This window comes from Olea europaea, chromosome 3 (genome assembly GCF_002742605.1).
Source record: "Olea europaea var. sylvestris chromosome 3, O_europaea_v1, whole genome shotgun sequence".
In the NCBI taxonomy this organism is placed as follows: Eukaryota; Viridiplantae; Streptophyta; class Magnoliopsida; order Lamiales; family Oleaceae; genus Olea; species Olea europaea.
In genome coordinates this window covers 19,483,057-19,501,614 of record NC_036239.1, presented here as the reverse complement: position 1 = coordinate 19,501,614, position 18,558 = coordinate 19,483,057, and the positions used below count along the sequence as shown (strand labels likewise).

The 18,558-nt window shown below is 33.8% G+C and overlaps 4 protein-coding genes across 4 annotated transcripts; all 4 read left to right on the top strand.

Moving 5' to 3' along the window:
* Nucleotides 1–2,483: 2,483 nt before the first annotated feature.
* On the top strand, nucleotides 2,484–3,563 carry LOC111379559 (non-functional pseudokinase ZED1-like). The gene has a single exon (XM_023002957.1). It carries the CDS (start codon nucleotides 2,484–2,486, stop codon nucleotides 3,561–3,563), a length of 1,080 nt encoding a protein of 359 aa, XP_022858725.1.
* Nucleotides 3,564–6,892: 3,329 nt separating this feature from the next.
* LOC111379552 (non-functional pseudokinase ZED1-like) lies at nucleotides 6,893–9,109 on the top strand. The gene is made up of 2 exons (XM_023002947.1): nucleotides 6,893–7,968; nucleotides 9,043–9,109. Exons 1-2 carry the CDS (start codon nucleotides 6,893–6,895, stop codon nucleotides 9,107–9,109), a joined length of 1,143 nt encoding a protein of 380 aa, XP_022858715.1.
* Nucleotides 9,110–13,476: 4,367 nt separating this feature from the next.
* On the top strand, nucleotides 13,477–14,398 carry LOC111379543 (uncharacterized protein At3g49720-like). Its single transcript, XM_023002938.1, has 2 exons — nucleotides 13,477–13,596; nucleotides 14,039–14,398. Exons 1-2 carry the CDS (start codon nucleotides 13,477–13,479, stop codon nucleotides 14,396–14,398), a joined length of 480 nt encoding a protein of 159 aa, XP_022858706.1.
* Nucleotides 14,399–14,468: 70 nt separating this feature from the next.
* Nucleotides 14,469–18,348, top strand: LOC111379533 (uncharacterized protein At3g49720-like). Its single transcript, XM_023002929.1, has 3 exons — nucleotides 14,469–14,604; nucleotides 17,568–17,623; nucleotides 17,945–18,348. The coding sequence occupies exons 1-3, from the start codon at nucleotides 14,469–14,471 to the stop codon at nucleotides 18,095–18,097; spliced, it is 345 nt and encodes a 114-aa protein (XP_022858697.1). The 3' UTR covers nucleotides 18,098–18,348.
* The last annotated feature ends 210 nt before the right edge of the window (nucleotides 18,349–18,558 follow it).

Genomic DNA, 18,558 nt, shown 5'->3' with positions numbered 1-18,558 from the left:
TACCCGAAAAGTTTGGTTTGGTTCGGTTTTAAAGAGAACCGAACCGAATCAACCCGCGCCCACCCCTAATTTTGAGAGTACAATTTTCTTCTCTTAAATTTCTATACTAAATTTTATTTTCTTTAATTCATTCAAACTCATCAAATTCTTTAATAAATTGGTACCAAATATTACTTTTATATCACTTATAAAGTATTTTAGAATAATGTGCAATGCACGTTCAACTTTTACTAGTATCGATAAACGCATTATTAATTATAGACTAATTGCAAATGCTCTTGCTTACCTCTCTACTGCATTTCACACACCTATCATCCATTGAGATTTAACAACATACGCCATTGTCATCAACCATTATGGTGTTGTGAAGATTGTAGATTTCTCACTCTATAAGTCGTCGCCTCCTGGAGAATCACAGGGAGAAGATGCAGTCATTGGGACGACGAGATATCTTGAATATGATTACATGATAACGGGCATCATCACAGAGAATTGTGATATCTATATATTCCGAATGATTCTGCTTGAACTCTTGACGGGTCTTATTGGCCGTAGGCCTATGCAGAAGACCACGTCAACAATTGGACTCGACAATTTTGGGGTAGAGAAGCAAAATAGAGTAGGAACATCAATTGTAGGCTTTCTCGAACTTGCTTTGAGAGAGAAAAATTTTCGATAACTTCTTGATCCTACTTACTAGATTTATTGCTTGTTAATTTTCCATCTCAGTGTGAGATAGGTGCATCAATTGTAGGCTTTCTGGAATTGCTTTGAGATGCACTCATGACGATGGAGTAGATAGGTTGGACATGACCCATCTGACAAAAGAACTCATAATTATTCAGTTTTTAGAATCATCCTGCATATGGGCATTGCTAGTGAATCGTCCTCGTGAGAGAAGTTTCCTAGTTTTAAGTTTGATCAATTGAAAATTTGATATACATTTAGTCCCTATTTGAGTCTTATTCTTTGAAAAAAAAATACATTTTTAAACAGTATTTTGACATTATTTCAACTACACATTAGTTGAAATAATAAAAATTGGCAATTTCAAATTTTAAGAAAATTAGTTGGGAATACTACTGGGATTCAAGTGATACACAATTTCAAAGGTTGGTTATTCCATGCTTAATTTTCCAGGATGCCCTTGTATAACTTCATGAAAGTAATTCACACAATCATACTTTCCTAGAATTTTACAAATAGGTCCTGTTTGGGATTGATAATTAAGGATCTGTTTGCCCCTATTATTTCCAATTATAATTTTCTCTCTTATTTTCAACCTAACAATTTTTTATAAAATTATATTACACGTAAATCGAAAACTTTTTTTTTTCGGCCATACATTCTCCAAAAAAAAAAAAATACTATTTCAAAAATTATAAATTGAAATAATGAGGGCCAAACGGGGGCTAAAGCTCAACTTCTGACAAACAATTTGAAATTATTTTAGGAGTTTGGTAAACTAAAGAAGAACTGATCATAAAAAAATCTATACCATCAAATTGTCTATAATTGAAATAATAAGTTTAGACCTAATTAATTCAATTTTTCTCTTAAAATTTTATTGATATGCCAAAAGTAACTCATCTTTCCAGATTAAATTTATTTGATTATTTTAGTAATATATGAATTATGCTTTTATTTTGGAATATTATAAACTTTGATATTTGATAAATATTATTATTATTTTTAATTTTAAAACAACTATAGTGCAAATATTGTCTTAAATAAAATGTTTTGATAATATTATTTCTTGTTATAAAACCTAAAATAAATTTTACAACCGGTTATAATATCATAATGGGAATATAAAAGAATAATGCTAATCCTATTGCAAATCTGAATAAAAATTTCCTAACACTGAATTAGGTAAAAAAAAAATAATTAATAAAACGTTTAGATTATAGCCAACGACTAATTTTAATAATAACATATAATTTTTATTAATTTTTTGATTACGTATTCCATCAACTTCAATCAAATTTCACAAAACTTATACTATCAAATAAATCTTTAGGGCATGTTTGGAAGCGTTTTTTCCTCTCAAAAAATTAATTTTTTAATTGTTATTTCATTATTTCAGCCATTATATTTGACTTTTTATCTCATAGATTGACTCCACTTTTCTTCTAAAGGTCAAAAAATCAATTTTTAAAATCACTCCCAAACATGCTCTTGGTCTGCGTTCATGACCCAGGAAAGAGAAGTGTGAAACCAAAGATCATTTTTTTTTTTCTATTTTTTTAATTTGGGTATATGACCGGGTCAAGAGAAGACTGAAACCAATCACCTGGATGATTTTGTCGGAGATATAATCTATTGTCACTTTGTCTGTATATTCTTGGAATGAACTCTTTATTGGGACCCTCGAAGTTGATATACTCTTCAAGTTCCAACATCTAATTAATATTTTCACTGTTTTTCTCTGAAGATTTTTGAAGACTTGGCTTGTTGCCTTGTTTCCTCGTTCGCAATTACTCATGGAGTGGGTGAAAAGAAAGATAAGGTTCTGGAAAAGGAGGAACGACAGATTATCGCCTTGGTATATTGAAAATGGAGGCAAATTGTTAGAAGGGCTAATCGCTTCTTCTAATGGTAAGTATAATATTCCTTATCGCGTCTTCACCGTCGAAGAACTTAATAAAGCAACAGACATAGATTTCACTTGTATAGGAAATGATATTTCCAGATCGGCTATGGTGGATGAAACGGGTTATTACATCAGTGGCATTTTTCAGCAAAGGTCAATTCTGGTTAAGAAGTTTTATGTTTATGCTCCCGAAGTCAAAGGGGCGCCCTATGCTGTCAAAGACATAGTAATCACGGTGCAGATGAACCACCACAAAAATGTTTTGAAGATCTTGGGTTGCTGCTTAGATATAGAAATACCCGCTATTATCTATGAAATCGAGAAAAATTATGGACTTCTGTATGACCTTCTTTTTAAAAGGAAAGAAGGGAATTTTGAGAATAATATTGGTAGATCACTCTCTTGGAGTAATCGACTAAAAATTGCGACAGACGTTGCAAATGCTGTCGTTTATCTTCATACTGCATTTCCCACACCTATCATCCATAGTGATTTAAACACAAAAAACATTGTCATAGACCATCATGGTGTTGCTAAGCTTGTCGATTTCTCACTCTGCATAGCACTGCCTCCCGGAGAATCACAGTTGGAAGTAGATTTTATTTTTGTGAGTAATGGACATGTTGACCCCGAGTGCATCACAACAGGCATTATAACAGAGAAGGGTGATGTCTACGCGTTTGGAATGATTCTCCTTGAACTCTTAACTTGTCGTAGACCTGACTTTGGAGATCATAAATTTATTCCTTTACAGGAGTATGTAAAAAACCACATTGACGAGAATGAGTTGAGTAAGGTTTTGGACCCGAGAATTGTAGGGGAAAGCGGCGAAATAGAGCAAGAGCATCAATTGCAGGCTTTCTCAAAACTTGCTTTGAGATGTACTCGTGACAAAGGGGCGGATAGGCCAGAAATAATCGATGTGGCTAAAGAACTGGTAAGGATTCAGAGGTCTATTCATCCAGTTTAGCGCACTCAAAAATTAACATAAAGGTTTTTCCTGCGTTTAGGCATTTGCTGGTGGATCATAGTTATGTAATAAGTTTCCTATTGATTTGTTACAACTTAGCCATCGTCATTGTGGTTATGTGAGAAATTTCCTATTTGACGCCACAAGTGTAATTCTTCTTATCTGCATTCATTGTCTCCAATTGTTTGCATAACTTCACCGGAAAGCTTTGAAAAGTTGCATGATGATCTTTGCCTGTAACATGAGTTAAAGCTTTTTGTAAACAGTTAAAGGCCACTATAGAATGGAGTTAATTGTTCCAATGGTCACTGAATTTAGGTCCATATTTTTAATTGGTCATTAAAGTTTAAAATATCGAGTTTTGATCACTGAAATTAGGTTCATGTTTTCAATTTCTCACTAAAGTTTAAAATGTCAAATTTTGACCACTGAACTTTGAAAAATGTTGTACATTTTTCATTGAATTTTGAAAAATATTGTACATTACTCACAATTTTGAAAAATGCTGTATATTACTCACTGTAAACTCAATATTTTTCAAAGTTCAACAGTTATGCTAGTGAGTGACGTACGACATATTCCAAAATTCGGTGACCAAAACTCTACATTTTAAACTTCAGTGAGTAATCTAAGACATGGACCTAACTTCAATGAGAAAATTGAAAACATTGACCTAAGTTCAATGATCAAAACTCGATAATTTAAAATTCTGTGACCAACCAAAGATATATACCTAAGTTCAGTGATCATTTGAACAATTAACTCCTATAAAATGCTATCCATGATCAGTAACAACATAGGATGTATATACAAATTTACTATTAGAATGTCAATTGTCACAAAACTGCAATTTTCTTGACATCAACCAACTAGTTAAATAAGTGTGGGGGGTGAACAATACATGAATTAATAATAAATAACCATTTTTAGTTTTGAATGTCATAGAAAGCCTAATTTTGGGCAGCAGAGTAAATCTTAACTTTGTACATATCATGGATTGATTGATGAATGGAAATAGCCTAAAAATGAGATCATGATCAAGAAAATTCTGTTGATCATCAAATACCTTGACATAGTACAATTACTATACAAGAAAAAAGGCAGAATGCATAGTATAATTTATACCTTGTGTAAACTCGAAAACAAGCGTTCTGCACATGGAACCAATCATCTGGTGCAATGCATCAGGGTGTAACATTATATTTCTTGGTTAAATCTGTACTTGCACGTCAGTCCAAATTCTAAAATAGTCCTACTGAAAAAGGATTATCAAAGATTTGTATATTACATTTGTAACTTTATGATAAAATTACTGATATTGTATTCTTATATCACTCATATTTTTCTACCCATGGTGGAAAGTTTTATCTTGTCCATTTTGAAGATAACTTATGATTCTCATTTGGAGAGAACCGTAAGTAAAATTCTCTTACCACCTCAACAAATAAGCAATCTTAGGGTCCATTTGATTACAAAGATGGAATTGAGTTGAAAACGAATTTCAGGGAATTGAATCGCCTAGAAATTGTTTGCCTGAGAATTGTAAATTATTATGTTTGATTGGGATAATTTTTCATGTGAAAAATGCTGAAATAAAAGTGTTTTTTTATCTACATTTCGCATTGTTTTATATGAAAATTGTCAATTAAAGAGATAGATTTTACTCGTATTGAAGATAAAATTTGTTTTCATTGCCAAAAAAAAAAAATTCAAAAAAATTATCTATCTTTTGGCGTTCGTTTGACTTTATTTTACATGAAAATTGTCATTTAAAGGGAAATATTTTTTTACAATAATTCTTAAAATTTGTTTCCATTTCCAACAAAAAAAATCGAAGAAAATAAAAATAAAATACTACAGTAACCGAGAATTTCAATTCTCACCATTTTGGTGAGAATTGGAATTTAAGGAAAACATGGAAATTAACTCAGGTGGCATAAAATGTGGAATTCAAATTCTAGAGAAAATTTTGCCAATCAAATAACAAAAAATTGAAAAGATAGAATTTGATTTCCATTTTCCCTGAAATTGGGGTGCAATCAAACATAGCCTTATTCTATCCACTGTTGGTAAGAGAACAATTTCTTATATATCTATTCACACGTGCGCGCACGCGCACACACAACAAATGAACAAAAAAAAAATAATAATAATGCAATATATATATATTGCATTTTAACCTTATGTAAACTTACTAACAAGTAATGCTATTCATCATCAATATTGTTAAATACCAGTTTGGGTGACAATTACATGACATTAAAATTATATATTCATTTAAATTCAAAGTCAAATGATTCATTTAATTGAACATATATAGTGAAACCACATAAACTAGTGGTAGATAGAATTATTCTTTACTTCAATAGACAAGAATAAAATCAAATAAAATATATTGCTCTAAATTCATCCATTAATATTTATTCCCATTAAATGTTTTTGGGACCTTTTATATTCTTTTAGACATTGCGTTTGCCTAAATTCTTAATATTCAAAAAATATCTTATTCAACTAAAGCCAAAGCAAACAATGAAAGATATAAAATTAAAGAAAATATACAGACATATTATATATGAAGAAGACGTTGACTTGTTGGGTGTGCTGGTGTATTTGGTGTTACCTCAATCCATGTGATTTTAGGTCAATCTCTTTGCTATATTTACTAGTAAATGCTAGTCTCCGTTGAATATGTCCAAGTCATGCAATCGACCTTCACCAAAATTTTAATTTTGATTTTAACACTCACCAATCAGGGGCACAATGAATAAATTTAATAAGGATAACGTTAGAATGTAATGTGTGGATGATATAATATTTTTTTATAAAATTTTAATTTTTTTATAGGAATAGATTTAAAATTGGATAGATATATAAGAATAGAGGATGAAAATCTATTATCTTATAAAAATATTGATAATATTATTACTTGTTATAAATGCTAAAATAAATTTTACAATACTATCAGCAATAATAATAATACAAAAATACATTATTATAATAAATATTCAATAAATCATTTTTTTACCAAACTTTATAATGCTAATCTTATAACAATTCTTCTTGCAACAGGAAAAAATGGATTTTTTCGAATTACAGCAGTACCAAATGTCCAAATCAAGCCTGAGCAACTCCTATGTTTGAATACGTCAAAACAAATCCCTGGTCTGCGTGCATGACACGGGAAAGAGAAGTGTGAAACCAAAGATCCGAATGATTTTCTTTTGTAGACCCGAGAAAGAGAAGTGTTAAACCAAAGACTGGATGATTCCGGGAAAGAGAAGTCTAAAATTTTTTGAAGACTTGGCTTGTTTCCTCATCCGCAAATATTCATGGAGTGGGTGAAAAGAAAGATTAGGCTCTCAAAAAGGAGGAATGACAAATTATCGCCTTGGTACATTGAAAATGGAGGCAAGTTGTTAGAAGGGCTTATTGCTGCCTCAAATGGCAGGTATAATATTCCTTATCGTGTCTTCACTGTTGACGAACTTAATAAAGCAGCAAACTACGATTTCACCGGTGTAAGTAGTGATGATTCCAGGTTGGTTATGGTGGATGGAACGGGTTATTACATCAACGGCATTTTTCAACAACGGTCAATTCTGGTAAAGAAGTTCTATGGTTACGCTACCGGAGACAAAGGGGCGTCCTATGCTGTCAACGACATAGTAATCACGGTGTTGATGAACCGCCACAAAAATGTTTTGAAGGTATTGGGTTGCTGCTTAGATTTGGAAATACCTGCTATTATCTATGAAATCGGGAACAATTATGGACTTCTGCACGACCTTCTTTTTAGAAGGAACGAATGGAACTTCAAGAATAATATTGGTAGATCACTTTCTTGGAGTAATCGACTAAAAATTGCAACAGATGTTGCAAATGCCGTCGTTTATCTTCATACTGCATTTCCAACACCTATCATACATAGAGATCTAAGCAAACAAAACATCGTCATAGACGATCATGGCATTGCTAAGCTTGTCGATTTCTCACTCTGCATAGCACTGCCTCCCGGAGAATCACAGGTGGAAATGGAACTAGATATTGTTTCTATGAGGAAAGGATATATTGATCCCGAGTACATGACATCGGGCATTATAACAGAGAAGTGTGATGTCTACGCATTTGGAATTATTCTCCTCGAACTCTTAACTGGTCTTATGGGCCAGAGGCTTTACCATGTAGATGATCAACCTATTCCTTTACCGGAATATGTAAAAAATCACATTGACAAGAATGAGTTGAGTAAAATATTGGACCCAACAATTTTAGGGGAGAAAGGTGAAATAGAGCAGGAGCATCAATTGCAAGCTTTCTCGAAACTTGCTTTGAGATGTACTCGTGACGAAGGAGCAGATAGGCCGGAGATAATCGAAGTGGCAAAAGAACTAGTGAGGATTCAGAGGTCCGTTAATCAATTTTAGCGCATTCAAAAATTTGTATAAAGTTTGTTCCTTCCTGTAGGAATCGCTAAGTAATAAGTTTGCTACCGATTATTGCAACTTATAATAACAGTTGCATAGCCACCATGAAAGTGCTTGTGTGAAAGGTTCCAGTCATAATCGTCATTGAATTGCTAATTTGATGTTTGTTGTAGCAAATGTGTGGATTGTCCATCCATATATGAAAATTCCCCATGCACACTCCCCTCATATGAGGGGAGAACGCCCAATTAACGCGAGGGTTGCCCCCCATGTGAGGGACTGTACACGGAGCTGTAAGGCTCGGTGTACATGTAGCACAATTGTTTCATATACTATATTTTTCATGACATAATAATATTTTATAATAAATTTATGATTTTGTTTATTTATTGCATTTATATATGGAGCATGTAAGTGTCTATGACCATTAGCGATAATATACGTTGGATATTCGCATTAGGAATTACTGTATGACACAAGTTTTTATTATTATTATTATATATAATTTGTACACAAAAAATAAATAAGGATTGATACCTTATACTTGAAAATTGTAGGGTTAATTGATTTACTATTCGAATTTGCGATTAGTCCTCACCACGAAATAGTTTAAGGTGACACTAATGTACTGTACTAAACGACTCCCATAATTATGACAATCTGTCCTCCTTCACAAGGGTTTATGGCATCAGCCTTAACAGAGTAAAATTCACCTTGCTCGTTGGCCAGCTCATGTCTTGAGAACTCCTTTACCTGGTGGCAATAAATTATTGAAAAAATTCAATGAGATAGCCAACTCAACAAAAAATTCACTGGGATTGCCAAAAAAACTCAACTGTGGTGTTTTGTGTTCATTTGTTACAAATTTTTATAATCCTTTTTTACAATTCGTCTATTCTTCCCAAAAACAATATTTCCACTTTGTCTGTATGATTGAAACAAAGTCTTAGTGGGAACTATTTGGAACAGCATGGAAGACTGTCAAACTATCAGATTTGCATATCAAAAAATTGCAATCTTCTTCAAGATTTTCTATACTTTTTGTGTGGTTTCAGAATCAATCTTCCAAATCCAAGTGCAACTGCACAAGAAACAGAAGCTATTTATCATATTTATTCATAAGTTGGTTATATATGCGCTCTCTCTCTCTCTCTCTCTCTCTCTCTCTCTCATATTTTTTTTTCATTTTTGGTTAAAGAAAGCAAGAAGATATGTTATTTTATCGTAGTTTAGTTCGATTTTCCCAGTAATCTTCATGATTGTGTGGTCTTGTTAAGAAAATTTGATGCGCTTAGAGTGGTATGAATGGAATCATGCATCAAATTGTTGTGTTTTACTATTTTTCTGAAGTCCGTGGTCCTGTTTCCTTATCAAATTGTCACCAGCGGCATTTTTCAGCAGCAGTCAATTCTGGTGAAGTAGTTTTTTGGTATATTCCACTGGAGAAAAGAGGGCCATCCTATACTATCATGGTTGTCAAGTTGAGCTGCCTCAAAATGTTTCGAAGGTCTCTAGTCGCTGCTTAGATTTGAAAGTGCCTGTGATTATCTATGAACGCAGGAACAATGGTACATTACTGTTTGACATTATTGTCGGCATAAATTTTCGTTCGATAGTTGAATTCAGGATGGCAGTTTGATACTACTCTATAAAAAATAGTGTGCAACGACATTAAGTTTAAGCCGAACAAAAAGCATAGATGTCAAGGTAAATGTAATAAACTATACTTAGATGACTTGCTGTTACTATGATGATAAAATCTTACAGATATGTTTCATCGAAGTAAACTGTTGTCTTACTTCTTTTCTATACTGGTTGAAACTACGTTTCTGTGTCAGAAGAAGGATAGCTTTACTGATTCGATATACTCCAAGGTCACCCTCTGTACACTACTGGAGATCTCACAGAAATGAAATCTCAATGAATTTTCATTTATTGATCCCATCTTTTACAGAATCGATCCCCCTTTTTTATCTGAATATGTGGAGTTCAGCATGTCATAAAGGACGGGAGTCTAGCACATAGTTTTTTGCATCACTTTAAGATTAACATTGATATGAAGGCTGAGTTATTTGGAAAAGTAGTGGAAAGTAATAGGACCGTGTCATGGAGGACTAGGAGACGTGCAAAGAAGTTGCTTTAGGGACATGAGGTCCGACGAGTGCAGAGTTTGGAAAACTTGGGGCTTATGCGACTAAGGTACTAAGGATGAACCCAGGTTCTACAATTTCAATGCATTGGCACAATGTTTTCAAAGCAATCTACTTATGCTTGAGTGCTCTAAAGAAGGGGTTTCTAGCCTAAATTACGAGTCTCATTATTTTCGATGGTTTCTTTTGAAAGGAAATTTGGATGGCAATTGTCTAGCTGAAAAGGACTAATTTTCTGAATGGAGTAAATCACATTTCTCCACTTTTTTCAGTGTGTGATTTATTATTGAATAATCTATGCAAATGCTTCAACAACTACATCTTAGATGCTAGAATGTGTAATATTCTTTTTGTTGTTTCTAAGAATGCAGTGTAAATTAATTAAAAGGCTTCAACAACGAAGAAATTTGATGAAAAAACTCTATGGGGAGCTCTGCACCGTCCAAAGATAGAGAAGAAACTCGAGAAGTAGAAGGATGTTCTTTAGATTGGCTGTTGATTGGTGTGGTTCTTCCCTGTAACAAGTGGAATTTATAAAGAGACAGTTTGTGGTCGACATGAAAAATAGGACTTTAGCATGTCGTACATTATCCTAGGGCACTAACTGCCGAACGACCTAATTGGGTTACAGTCAAGAGGGGGAGAAAGAAAACAAACCTTAGGCAAAAGAATTAGTGAAAGAACAGACTATTAAGATGGTAAGGAAGGGATATATGCAAGGTCGATTTTTAAAAATTTTGAGACCGTAGATGACAAATTATTATGAGGTCTTAAATATAAGTTTTTTACAAGCATGAAAATCTTTTAGGTATCAATCATGATCAGTTCAAACCCAATTTCTCTATAGCGTTTAAAAAATGAAAAGAGCCCTTTAAAATTAAATAATTTATTTTTAACTTACATAAAATTTATAGTATTTGCTCCAGTTTGATCCCCATCTTTGGGGTAAAATGTATCAGTAAAGTTATCCTAACAGGGGTAGCTGACTGACAAATTTTGGAAACATGTTAGCACCTGTTTCGTTATCCTTCTTTTTTTTTCCTAACTATCCAATCAGTGAATGACATGTGTCTGAATGAATTAAATCATGTCCCGAACCCTTTTTTGTAGCGTTTATCTAAATATATTATAGAATTATGATTTTTTACAGAATATGTAGTTAAAAAGTAAGAAAAGTTTTTGAAATACGTGTATATGGGAGAATATGTTGTTGAAAATGAGATTTGAAAAAATGTATTCTTGAAAAAAAAGGGGGTTAGGGGCTATATATATTTTAGAAACTTCATAAGCTTAGCAAAAATCTACATTAGATGTTTCTTTAAATCAAAACAAAACAAAATTTAGCACTAGGTTTTAGTTTAAATTGTTTATATGGGTTGACTGGCTTAACAAGAACAAATAACCTGGTCTTTTTTCTTTCTTTCTTTCATTTTTATTATTTATTTATTTATTTATTTATTTTTGCCTTTTATTGTCGACCACCAGTGATGCTTATTTTTAATAATTAGCCTATTTGGCCGGATGCTTATCTAGTCTTTTGCGTTGATGATGATGGAGTAAATACAAAAAATTCTTTCAACTTATCAGTTAGCTTTTCCTCCAATTCGTACACAGATTTTTCAGCTCGACATTTTCCAATTCAAAATTGTTTGGTTTGCTAAGGAATAAGATTTAATTCCCTTTGTCTCGCTAGCACTTACGGATCAAATCATTGGCCACAACTATCAGAAACAAGTGACAAAGCTCGATATTCTTCATTATAGGATCAAATTAAGGTACAATTTATTTATTTTTCAAGTAACGTGACATTATTGAGAGTAATTCAATACATTACTACAAATTTTTTCATACTTTAATTACGTCGTTAGTAATACTATCAAATATTATACACAATTAAAATATCATTTAATAGTTGAATCTACAATTTAGTTGTGGTTCAAATCGTGGGTTGAGTGTCTTGAGGTGGGGAAAAAACGTAGTCGATCGTCAATATCGCTACATATGAGGTGAGTTGAAAATGTAATTATATGGTAAAAATGACAAACATGAAGTTGAAAAAAAAATTTAAAATTTTTTAAATACAAAACTAGACAAGATTTTATGCCTGACTACTATATTTACACTTTGATATATACTAACTGATCACATCAGCAGCCCTTTGTCTACGTTTGATTTTCTGTTAAATAATAGACGGCTGATAAATCCAGCAATCTGACTGACTAATTATAAATCAATTAATTATCCACCAATTGGTCCTAATTCATTCATAGAAAGTGACTGGGACAGAGCTAATAAATAAATGGAAAGAATCCACCGAATCTCATAGCTTTTTTATGTGAATGGAGCTCCCGGAGTAAACTAATTCCAGCAGATCTAGATCCCACTTCCACTTATCTCTGTCTACTCTCGTTGGTTGTACATTTCTGGTAATTAAGTTCGTTAGATTTTTTTCTTAATTTGTTAACTTTTCCACATTTGTTGGTTTTTTCATTGAGTAGTAAATACTGTGTGGATCTGTAGTTGGATATATTTCGGATGATTTAGTGAGATTTCTGATGACTTAATGAAGTCCCAACTGTTATACAGTGAAGTTGTTCACGGGGAATAATTTGAATATGTTTAGTTTTTCTGTTCACTACAGATTAATTCGATTTAAATCTTTTGTGATGTGGGTTTAGCTCGGTTCCTTGATTTAGGCTGTTTCAGATTGAGAAAGAAACTATTGGTGAAATTATATAAGCATGTTTGGTCCCGCTTTTGAGTAGCTGCTGCTTAGTTTACTGCTGAAATGAAACGGAGAAAAGCAGCTTAATATCATAGCCAAATATTCTCATGCCTACAATTTCTTTTCTTTTTGATCTCCTCAATTGAGGCAATGAATAATTCAAATTGTGGAATTATCGCGTGTCTGTGTGTAGCAATCAACTCATGGCTTCTTTCTAGGCTTGCATGTAGGATGATGTATTTCACATTCACTAACTGATCAGGAATGTCTTCTAGTTCAATTGTTTTAGTCAGTGTAATGTACTGCTACTAATAGATCTGAGGGCTGAGGCCCTCTTGGTATTAGGATTTCCAACTTGGGGTGTTCTGTATGACTGGGCTTATAGTAAACTAAAATACTCTGTTCTTACTCTATTTTTGGAATGTTTAATGGCATGATAATGTTTTGAATCTATGTTAATAACTTTTCTATGCAAGTGGTGATTGAGAAGTAATTTTTCTTTGAATGGTGTCTTTTATTATATGTATAAATGGAGCATTTTTGTTTCGAAAAGGTGATCTTATTTTCTACTGCATCAATTCCATATCTTGCAGGCTCATCACAACGGCAAAACAATGTCTAGAAGGCCCAATTCCACTCGTCGCCTTGCAGACAGTGGGAGCATTCCATTTGTGGGTTCATTGCACCCCAAATCACGTCCATCTCCACTATTATCTGTAGGGCTTCTTGTTGTGGTAAGTCTAATATCCTTCTCTTCAAGTTCTTCGCACACAAGGACATAGATAATCATAAAGACATGTATGCATAAATATTGAAAATAATGATCTAGGATTCCTTTATCATCAAGTGTCTACGTTAGTGATCCCTATTGAAATCATTTTTTTCCCTCTGAAATACATACATTCGTGCACTAGAAATTCATATGCATAGGGCATGATTTTTAATCTATATAATCTTTTATGGTTTGAAAAATAATCTTATTTGGGTGGAAAAGTACTAGTGTGCTTGCTTGCTTAATTCTAATATATTAGATTCTAATCTAGCTATGATCTTCCTTTGATTACTAAAATGCTGAAGAAGATGATTGGCTGATATTACAACATAGGTGCCTGTAGTTCTTCTATCTGACTTCTTTTTGGTTTCATTGGTTGAAAAATAAATAAATGCTACTAATAGGATGGAATATCTTTGTTTGAGAAATTTAACCATGCATGTGCAGGTGGTGTTTCATGCACTCTAGAACTTCAGAAATTAATTCCTATTCTTAAGAAAACATATGGTGACAGCATGAGGAAAGTGTTGCACGTAGGCCCTGATACCTGTTCAGTAATCTCTCAACTATTAAAAGAAGAAGATATTGAAGCTTGGGGTGTAGAGCCATATGAGTTAGATGATGCTGATGCTACCTGCAAAAATCTTGTACGGAAGAGCATTGTGCGTGTAGCTGATATCAAGTTTCCTCTTCCCTACAGGGCAAAGTCATTTTCTCTTGTCATAGTGTCTGATGCATTGGATTACTTGTCGCTTGTCATTTAGATTACTATTTATTTTATGTGAGTTGTAGAGTTTATATCAGTTGATGTAATCATAATTTTTGAATTTTTTCATGATAGGTTCAAGGAATGGTGACATCGCGGCTTTAAGTAGACTGGATGGTATATTTTCAAGCTATAAAAGCATTAACCTTTACATTAATTGGTTACCAGCAAGGGTATCGGCTGATGGTTTAGTTATATTATCTGGTAATTCTTTAGAAACCATGGCATAATATATTTATTAACAGTTCTGCACATGTTACATATAGCAAGTGGAAACTTACCATGTTTGTTTCTTTATAGCTAGGAATTGATACAGGCCTTTTATTATGTTTTCATGTTTACTTTTGGAAGGTCTCACTTAAACATCCTATGCCATAGTAGTTAGGTGAGACTCATGAATGGTGCCTTTTACCAACATGGATTTAAACATTTTCGGCTATTGTCTAATTATTGTTTCGAGGCCAGTGACCTTACTCGAGTTTATTTACTGGTGTTAGAGTCTTCTTCTTGGTTATGTCCATTTGGGTGAACCTGGATTTTTGGAACTGGGCCAGCTGGCAATATTTTTGACTCAACAAGCACTTCTTGTATCTAGTGAGAGATTTTTAATATCTTGTCTAACATTGTTTATGTGGAAGTTATGTGAATAGTTTCTAAATAGTTGACTCAATACCCTTGATAACATGTTCTTAAAAGCATTTTGTGATGGTTTATGCACAATTATGTTTGCCTAGGCAGTTTGTAAATGACTGAAGTCCTTATTATGTTAATTAGATTATCAGGTAAGGAAAATGTCAAGTTTAATATTAAAATGGTTTGAGTTTCAACTCTTAACCAAATATTTTAAAAGCAAAAAACCCTTACTAGTAGATATTGTTTGTAAACCAAAAATAAATAAATAAATAAATAAAATAAAATGCGCTTAACCATATAGGTTTATTAAGTACAGTATTATTCTCAAGAACCAATACCATCTTTGAACACTTCACCACTTATTTGCTTTCTTGAAAGCAACAAGTATGGACTTGCATACCCACTTGCCAACCCACATATTTGGCATACTTATGTGCAGGACCATCCCACACATTTGTGTGGCAAATAAGCTGGTTCAAACGTGCTCATCTTGGTTCCAAGTGATCAAGGTTCAAATATATGACGGAGATTTTGAGAATTACCTGAGGCTTATTGTTAAAATGGGCCCATATGGAACTTAGTGCACCAATCCCAAATGCCATCAGAGTTTTGAATTTGAATGTGCTTGGGTGAGAAGAATACTGGGATGGTGACACCTGGAAAATCTTCTTTCACCTTCCATTTAGCTTATAAGGAACCAGTTTAGGCCAGTGGTGTAGGCAACATGTTAGAGCTTGACTTGCCGTCATAGTTTAACAGCATATTTATCGACATATCTGGTTGTATCATCCCTGGACTGCACTATCCTCACGCTTTTCCAAGTAAATGGTACTGTGAGGACATTTCCACGTATCAATAATCTGTTTAGGCCAATGGTCTTGGCAACATGTTATTTTGACTTGAATGCATATTGCAAGGTAGTGACACTTAGTATTTATAGGGGGCGTTTGTTTCTCATTTTTGTAAAAATGAGAATGAAAAATATAGCCGTTATAAGCCCCACATAAGAGATAGAAATTTAAATTTGGTGACTTGATGTGATAGATAACGGTCATATTTTTCATTTTAATTAGGAAATAATAGCAAACAAACAGGGGCATAATTTCTAAACCACTCAAAAAATTTGTAAGGTACATACTGAAATATCCTTCGTTCCGAATTATGGCCTATTCTACAAAGTAGGCTTAGGGGTGTAAAGTGTTTTTCTTGCTGGTGCTACGACCTACATTTTGGAGGGGGCCTGTGTCAGGCCTTGCATGACCTAACATTTTGTGTTGCGTGCCTGACCAAGCTACACACGATGGAAATCCCCACCAGCCTGTGCTGAGGGTTTTTTTATAACAAAATTTAGAAAAAGAACTGAAATCCCCCACTTTCCCGACAGCCAAAATTGGAAACCGATCACCATTTTGTTGAAAAACAGTTGATGTAAGTTGTGGGCTTAGGATGTCTAACCTGGCTTCCTCATCAGGCCACGGTTTGCGCCAATATGAAACTTGTGTCTAGTCATACTAGCTCAACCAACTTTACACCTCTATTTGTACTAGAGGTGTAAAGTGGGTTGGGTTGGCATGGCTCGTCATGGTGTTTCATATAGGTTGGTTTTGTGCCAAACATCTATGGTCTCTGATCCACATGGACCAAACTTTTTGGCAGTATGGTGAATCTCCAGTTGGAGCCCTTGGAGGGGATTTGTTTTCTTTATCCTTTATTAGAAAAATTATTGGCCCATGTGGGTTAGCTTGACATGGACTATGCCGTGCCATATAAAGTTTCACTGCATCAGGCTTGGCTAGCCACACAAATTCTAGTTCATGTGAAGCCTGTAAGGAAACCTATCACAAACCTCCAAATTGTGGATCATGCTGCTGTTGTGACCCCACTTTATACCCTTAGCTCAGACTCATCCTAAGGTGTACCATATCAGGAGCATCACTTTGATACCGCTTATAAATAACTAAAATTATAAGAGTATAGTAATGTTCTCTGTCTTTTGTTTTAGTTTTCTCTACCTTCCTCCTCGGAATAAGGCGAAGGCAATAAAACCCTTCCTTCAGCTTGGATGGTGACCCTTGAAAGCCCGTGATTTTTTCCCCCTATTAACTTATAAGCAACCAATTTAGGCACTGATATTGGCAACATGTTAGAAACCAAGCATATTGCTAAGTAGCGAATATTTTGAGTTTTATAGATCATGTATATACTTCCCAACTCCTTAATATTGGATTTACCTCATGTAATTTCATGGCATACACTACAAACTGAATCTCACCCATATGGACATCCCATGAGGGTGGCTCTTATTCCACTCGCAACTCTCTGGCCAAATCCCTAATCTTTTGAATACTTGGGAGCTCGATACAAATCGAAAATTCTGAAGGCTGTGTTGCAAGGAAGTTGCTATTCATATTCTTGACGAACTATTCTCATAATTTTCAACCAACCGATATGGGATGAAGTGTTATGGTCATTCTCTTGCTGGCTATCTAATTTATAATAAAGCTATATCTACTCATTTTCAAATTTTTATATAGGTTTTCCAGGTCATCAAAGAGCTAAAGTGGCAGAGCTATCGAAGTTTGGTCGCCCTGTAAGTGTCAGTTTACAAGAATTTTAAGTTAATACCTGGACCAGATTTTATGTCGTTGATCGAAATTTTTAACCTTTTGATTACCTTCCTTCTTTCTGCATAAAATAATTGGATACAAACAGAAAAATTATAGTGAATAGCGAATTTTTTGCTTTTCACTATGATGCTGGGTTAAAAATGGTTGATAATGCAATGCTCTAAGGTTAAACTCCAAAAAATAGTGAACAACTAATTCTTGTTAGATATCTCGTAGTCTTCTTATAACTCAACTTTCTAAGGTTTATTTCCAAAACATTGAACACTGATCTCTGTCTTCTGTAGGCTAAACTGCGAAGCTCGTCTTGGTGGATAAGATTTTTCATTCAAACCAGCTTAGAAGAGAACGAAGCTGCTACTAAAAAGTTCGAGCAAGCAGCAGCCAAGAAGTCGTACAAGTCGACTTGCCAAGTTTTCCACCTCAAACCTTTGCATTAATTATCCACTCAACATATATAGCCTCTTTGTGAAAATGATGCAAAAGAGCATCTTTAGTTCTTACAAGCTTTAAATTATAAAGGTGGACTTTTTTGTTTCCTTGATTTATTTTAACGAGACACAAGTATTGTTTGATTGAAATTTTTGTTTGTACAAGTTAGCATCCGCCAAAATGTATTTTTTTCAAATAAGACACTTAAAAGTGGGGAATTCACATGTGAAATTGAAGAAAAAGTTAGTACACATTACCATTATAATCTTGCTACATTTACATTTGTCTTTACATGAACTTTTACACTCTTTCATATGATAAAATCTGAACTCTTGATTTTGAACATGTTCATCCCATCACTGCATATATTTCTTCCATAGGTTGTGCTACTTGGCCAGGGTCACATGGGCCTTAATAGACACCTCGGTCCCATGGCCGGTCCTGAGGCGAGGCAAATGAGGCCCAAGAC

Excerpts from the sequence above, each read along its gene's own strand:
- LOC111379533 (XM_023002929.1), top strand. The coding sequence starts at position 14,469 with ATGATAGGTTCAAGGAATGGTGACATCGCGGCTTTAAGTAGACTGGAT. Across the intron at positions 14,605-17,567 it reads TGGTTTAGTTATATTATCTG|GTTTTCCAGGTCATCAAAGA; the intron begins GTAATTCTTTAG and ends ATTTTTATATAG. Across the intron at positions 17,624-17,944 it reads TATCGAAGTTTGGTCGCCCT|GCTAAACTGCGAAGCTCGTC; the intron begins GTAAGTGTCAGT and ends TGTCTTCTGTAG.
- LOC111379559 (XM_023002957.1), top strand. The coding sequence starts at position 2,484 with ATGGAGTGGGTGAAAAGAAAGATAAGGTTCTGGAAAAGGAGGAACGAC.
- LOC111379552 (XM_023002947.1), top strand. The coding sequence starts at position 6,893 with ATGGAGTGGGTGAAAAGAAAGATTAGGCTCTCAAAAAGGAGGAATGAC. Across the intron at positions 7,969-9,042 it reads GAACTAGTGAGGATTCAGAG|AATCAATCTTCCAAATCCAA; the intron begins GTCCGTTAATCA and ends GTGTGGTTTCAG.
- LOC111379543 (XM_023002938.1), top strand. The coding sequence starts at position 13,477 with ATGTCTAGAAGGCCCAATTCCACTCGTCGCCTTGCAGACAGTGGGAGC. Across the intron at positions 13,597-14,038 it reads CTGTAGGGCTTCTTGTTGTG|GATGGAATATCTTTGTTTGA; the intron begins GTAAGTCTAATA and ends TGCTACTAATAG.